Genomic DNA, 3,666 nt, shown 5'->3' with positions numbered 1-3,666 from the left:
CTAACTTCACTTCTTCACCAGAGTGTTTGTGCTTTCTCATCTCACAGGTTCTCATGGATCCTGGTGGTGCCTGCCGCCATGATCCACTTGACCCCCACTGCTAATATTACTGATATCATTGTTATTCTTATTACTACGATTATTATTATGGTTACAATTTTTATTATTACTATTATTATTGTTCATCATCCCCCATAGTTTTGGCTATTGTTGTAGTCTTCATCATCATTTCATCTTCATCATCATCATCAGTCATTTCTATTAGTAAAGTATACTGTTGCTGTGCAACCTTTGTCTCTGTCCTTCTCTTTTTTCACCCATTCCCTCAACCCCTCTACCTGCTCTATTTGAAAAGTGTCCTCATAACTTTTGTTATGAATTGCCGCTATAGAAATAAAATACTTGTGTATGTGCAAATCAGCACACCGCCAACACATGATTTTACCTTTTATCTTGCAATGTTGTCCTCTGGAAGCATTAAGCATGTATGATTGATATCCCTATCCCTATAGAAAAGCCACTAACCCTAACCGTGCACAGTAAATTCTGATTTTCATAGCCTGTGTGTGTATATATTTATGTTTATGTGTACCTTCTGGGACTGTGCCTGCACCTCATCCAGCGTTGGCAGGTCAGAAAGGTATTTCTCAAGCGTCTCTATGCGTTGCTGTTTTTCTTGGTTCTGTTCACTCTCTCTCTGACATTTCTTTTTCAAACTACTGATGTAGCGATCTCTTGTCTTTATCTGTTGACAAAAAAACATCTCATAACCGATGCACTGGTTTCATTTGTTGAACATACTTAACTAATGTCAACAGATCATAAAAAAGCATGTTATGTTACAAAATAAAACATATAAATGAATCTGTTCACATCAGTTGTTATGTCATTAGCAGGATTAGATGGAATAAATTCTCTGCTCACCATTTTGCTTTCAATTTATTTTATATTGTGAATTCTATGGAAATGTATTGTACCTTTTCCTCCAGTTTTCTGATGTCTTCTGTATATTTTTGTGTGACTTGCTGGAAGAACTCATTCAAATGGAGTACTTCCAGTTCAACCACTGATAGCTTCCTACCAAGTTCTTCATCAGATGGTTGTTTGCATGGCACTCTCATCGCTGACTCCTAATTCACAACCAGAACTTGTCTTATTATGAAAATATTTTACGTGATGAGAAATTATTAATTTGGATTCTTATTTGTCACAGAAATGTGGTGTCACCTTGGTATTTAGAACGTCGTCAAACCACCCTCTCTGGTTCTGCAGGACCTGCTGTGCTCTGAGCTCATTCTCTCGGATCCGGGCATGAAGCTGCAAGATCTGCTGCTTTTGTCTGAAACACAGAATCCTTGCTGCTTATAAACATTTTATCTGTAAATATAGTGTAAATGCAAAATGTATCTTTTTTCAGGCATTTGGAGAGCATTATACAACTATATATGAAGACTGAATGAGGGTAAGCCAAAGCAGGCAGGGCAAACATTAGGACCTGCAAAAGACAGCAGAACCTGTGCATCTGCAGACCTGTGCATCTGCTTGACATCAGTTTTGTTGTGACACAAAAGGTAATTTCTGGCGATTTGCACACGTATTTGAACTCCTCCTCCTAGGGAATTGATCGGATCGACTTTCATGATTAAAAGTTGTGCTATTTACGGCATTCCGTCAAACTGCGTGCCCATGGCGTGGCATGGAATTTTAACGACTCGCCATGAAAGAGGGAGTTGTCATAACTTCTGTGTACATGATCCGATCTCAACGAAACTTCATGTTTGATAAGAGTCCCGTCCTGAACACATCTATTTACTAATATTCAATAGTGATAGCGGCACCTAGTGGTGAAAGGAAATGTCATTTTTACACTTTTATGTATATCTTCCAGCGGATTGATACAGCTGAAATTCTGTCAGAAGTCCCTTAGGATGATGATGATGACATCTTACGAATCTTACGAATCTTCGAAAAACCACTTTGCCATGGCAGTGCTGCAAAAATCGGCTTTTGTGTTTTTTGGGGGGCTAATCATACCCAAAAACTCATGAAACTTTGCACAAAATTCAGTCATGGTGAAGGCTAATGTATTGTCTTGGTCCCATAGATGAGTGTTGCAAAATATCGAAGACAGCCATTTTGATTTTTTTTTGTCATTTTCTGTGATTTTTCGCCTTGTATTTGAACAAACTCCTCCTAGGGAATTTATCAGATCAACTTCAAAATTGGTCAGTACAATCAAAACAAACTGCAGATGAAAAGCTGTGCTATTTGTGACTGTACATCGAACAGTTTGCCCGTGGTGTTGCGTTGAATTTCGACGATTCGCCATAAAATAGAGAGTACTCAACTTCAGTGTACAATGTCCAATCGCCACTAAACGTCGCACAGAGTGCTAGGGCCCGTTAATCACTGCTTGCAGCTTTAATTTGTGTTTTAATCATGACTGAGAGATTAATACATCCTTGTTTGTGTTTATGCTTTGTATTAATGCTATGTAACTGCAAAATGGTGAGTGTCTGGAGATTGTTCGACACAGGACTGTTTTTGCTGATTTTTTCAGTAGGGCACTGTCACACAACAACATTCAATAGAAGCAACCCGGAAATGTGTGTTTCAGAAAGGGAAACAATCTTGTCACTTCAGATTTCCAGTGGCGCAAAATACAACTTTTGGCTGACTTGCCTTTACTGATAACAAGATGACCAGTCCCAGGAAGGGGCAACAAGGAGGAGAAAGACAGATAACCGGAAGAAGAGGGAATAGGCTACCACTGCCACCAATTATCTTGTGTTATATGCGCTCCCTGAAGAATAAGATGGATGAACTCCAACTTTACACCAAAGAGTCCAAAGAGTCATGTGTGATTTTGTTATACAGTTTTTACAGAAACTTGGCTGCATTTGGTTATTTCTAGCTCACTCTGTTGAATGACTGTTCCCTGCACAATCTGACAGGAGTCCTTTTTTGGGTAAGACAAAGGGGGAGGTGGGGTGTTTCCGGTCTGCAGTGGTCAGTACCTATCAAAAGTGGTACAAGGAAACACAAGTGGTGAACCATCGACAGGGTCAGCCATCACTCTCCACGTGCATCAATGAACCTTGGCCACCTAACAAATGAGCTACTGTAGCTCACATTGCTGAAACGTTAATGCTGGTTCTGATAGAAAGGTGTCACAGTGTATCGCAGTTTGTTACTTCTGTTTGCAGACTTCAGCTATGCTTTTAATACTCTGCAACCACACAAACTTCTCAGTAAGCTCAGACAGATGTCTGTTAAGCCATATATCATCAGGTGCTATCACTATTTTTTTTTTACCAACAGCACCCAGCAGGTCAGAGAGAGTCTTAATTCATTAACACAAGAATATGTGAGTTCTCCCATTCTGTTTATTTTATATACAAATGATTGTATAAGCACTATTCCCAGCACTGTTATTTTGTTTTCTGAAAGTAAAAGTGTTTACAGTGTTGTGAGAAATATCATCTGGATGCTAAAAAAACTGAAGAAATAATATTTGATCCAGGACACCTAGGGGATCATTCTATACTACTGGTTCACAACACCTGTAATACCGAGGTTCATTTTTACAGATACTTAGTTGTACATATTAAAGGGGAACTTGGCAACTCTAGCCATTTCTTCGCTGGTTTTCACTTTTGTCATCGC

At 39.1% G+C, this 3,666-nt stretch overlaps 1 protein-coding gene across 1 annotated transcript in view; it reads right to left on the bottom strand.

Moving 5' to 3' along the window:
• The window catches only part of LOC118340911 (centrosomal protein of 85 kDa-like), a gene marked incomplete in the record, with an annotated part of 27,522 nt that overhangs the window by 8,695 nt on the left and 15,161 nt on the right, over positions 1-3,666 (bottom strand). Inside the window, 3 exon segments of the mRNA XM_035679074.1 lie at positions 593-745; positions 978-1,130; positions 1,228-1,339. Of these exon segments, the coding sequence (XP_035534967.1) occupies positions 593-745; positions 978-1,130; positions 1,228-1,339 (418 nt within the window).

The sequence above is a fragment of the Morone saxatilis genome, unplaced genomic scaffold (genome assembly GCF_004916995.1).
Source record: "Morone saxatilis isolate NCDOM2014 unplaced genomic scaffold, NCSU_SB_2.0 Contig7, whole genome shotgun sequence".
Lineage (NCBI taxonomy): Eukaryota > Metazoa > Chordata > Actinopteri > Moronidae > Morone > Morone saxatilis.
This window is presented reverse-complemented; position numbering and strand designations above follow the sequence as displayed.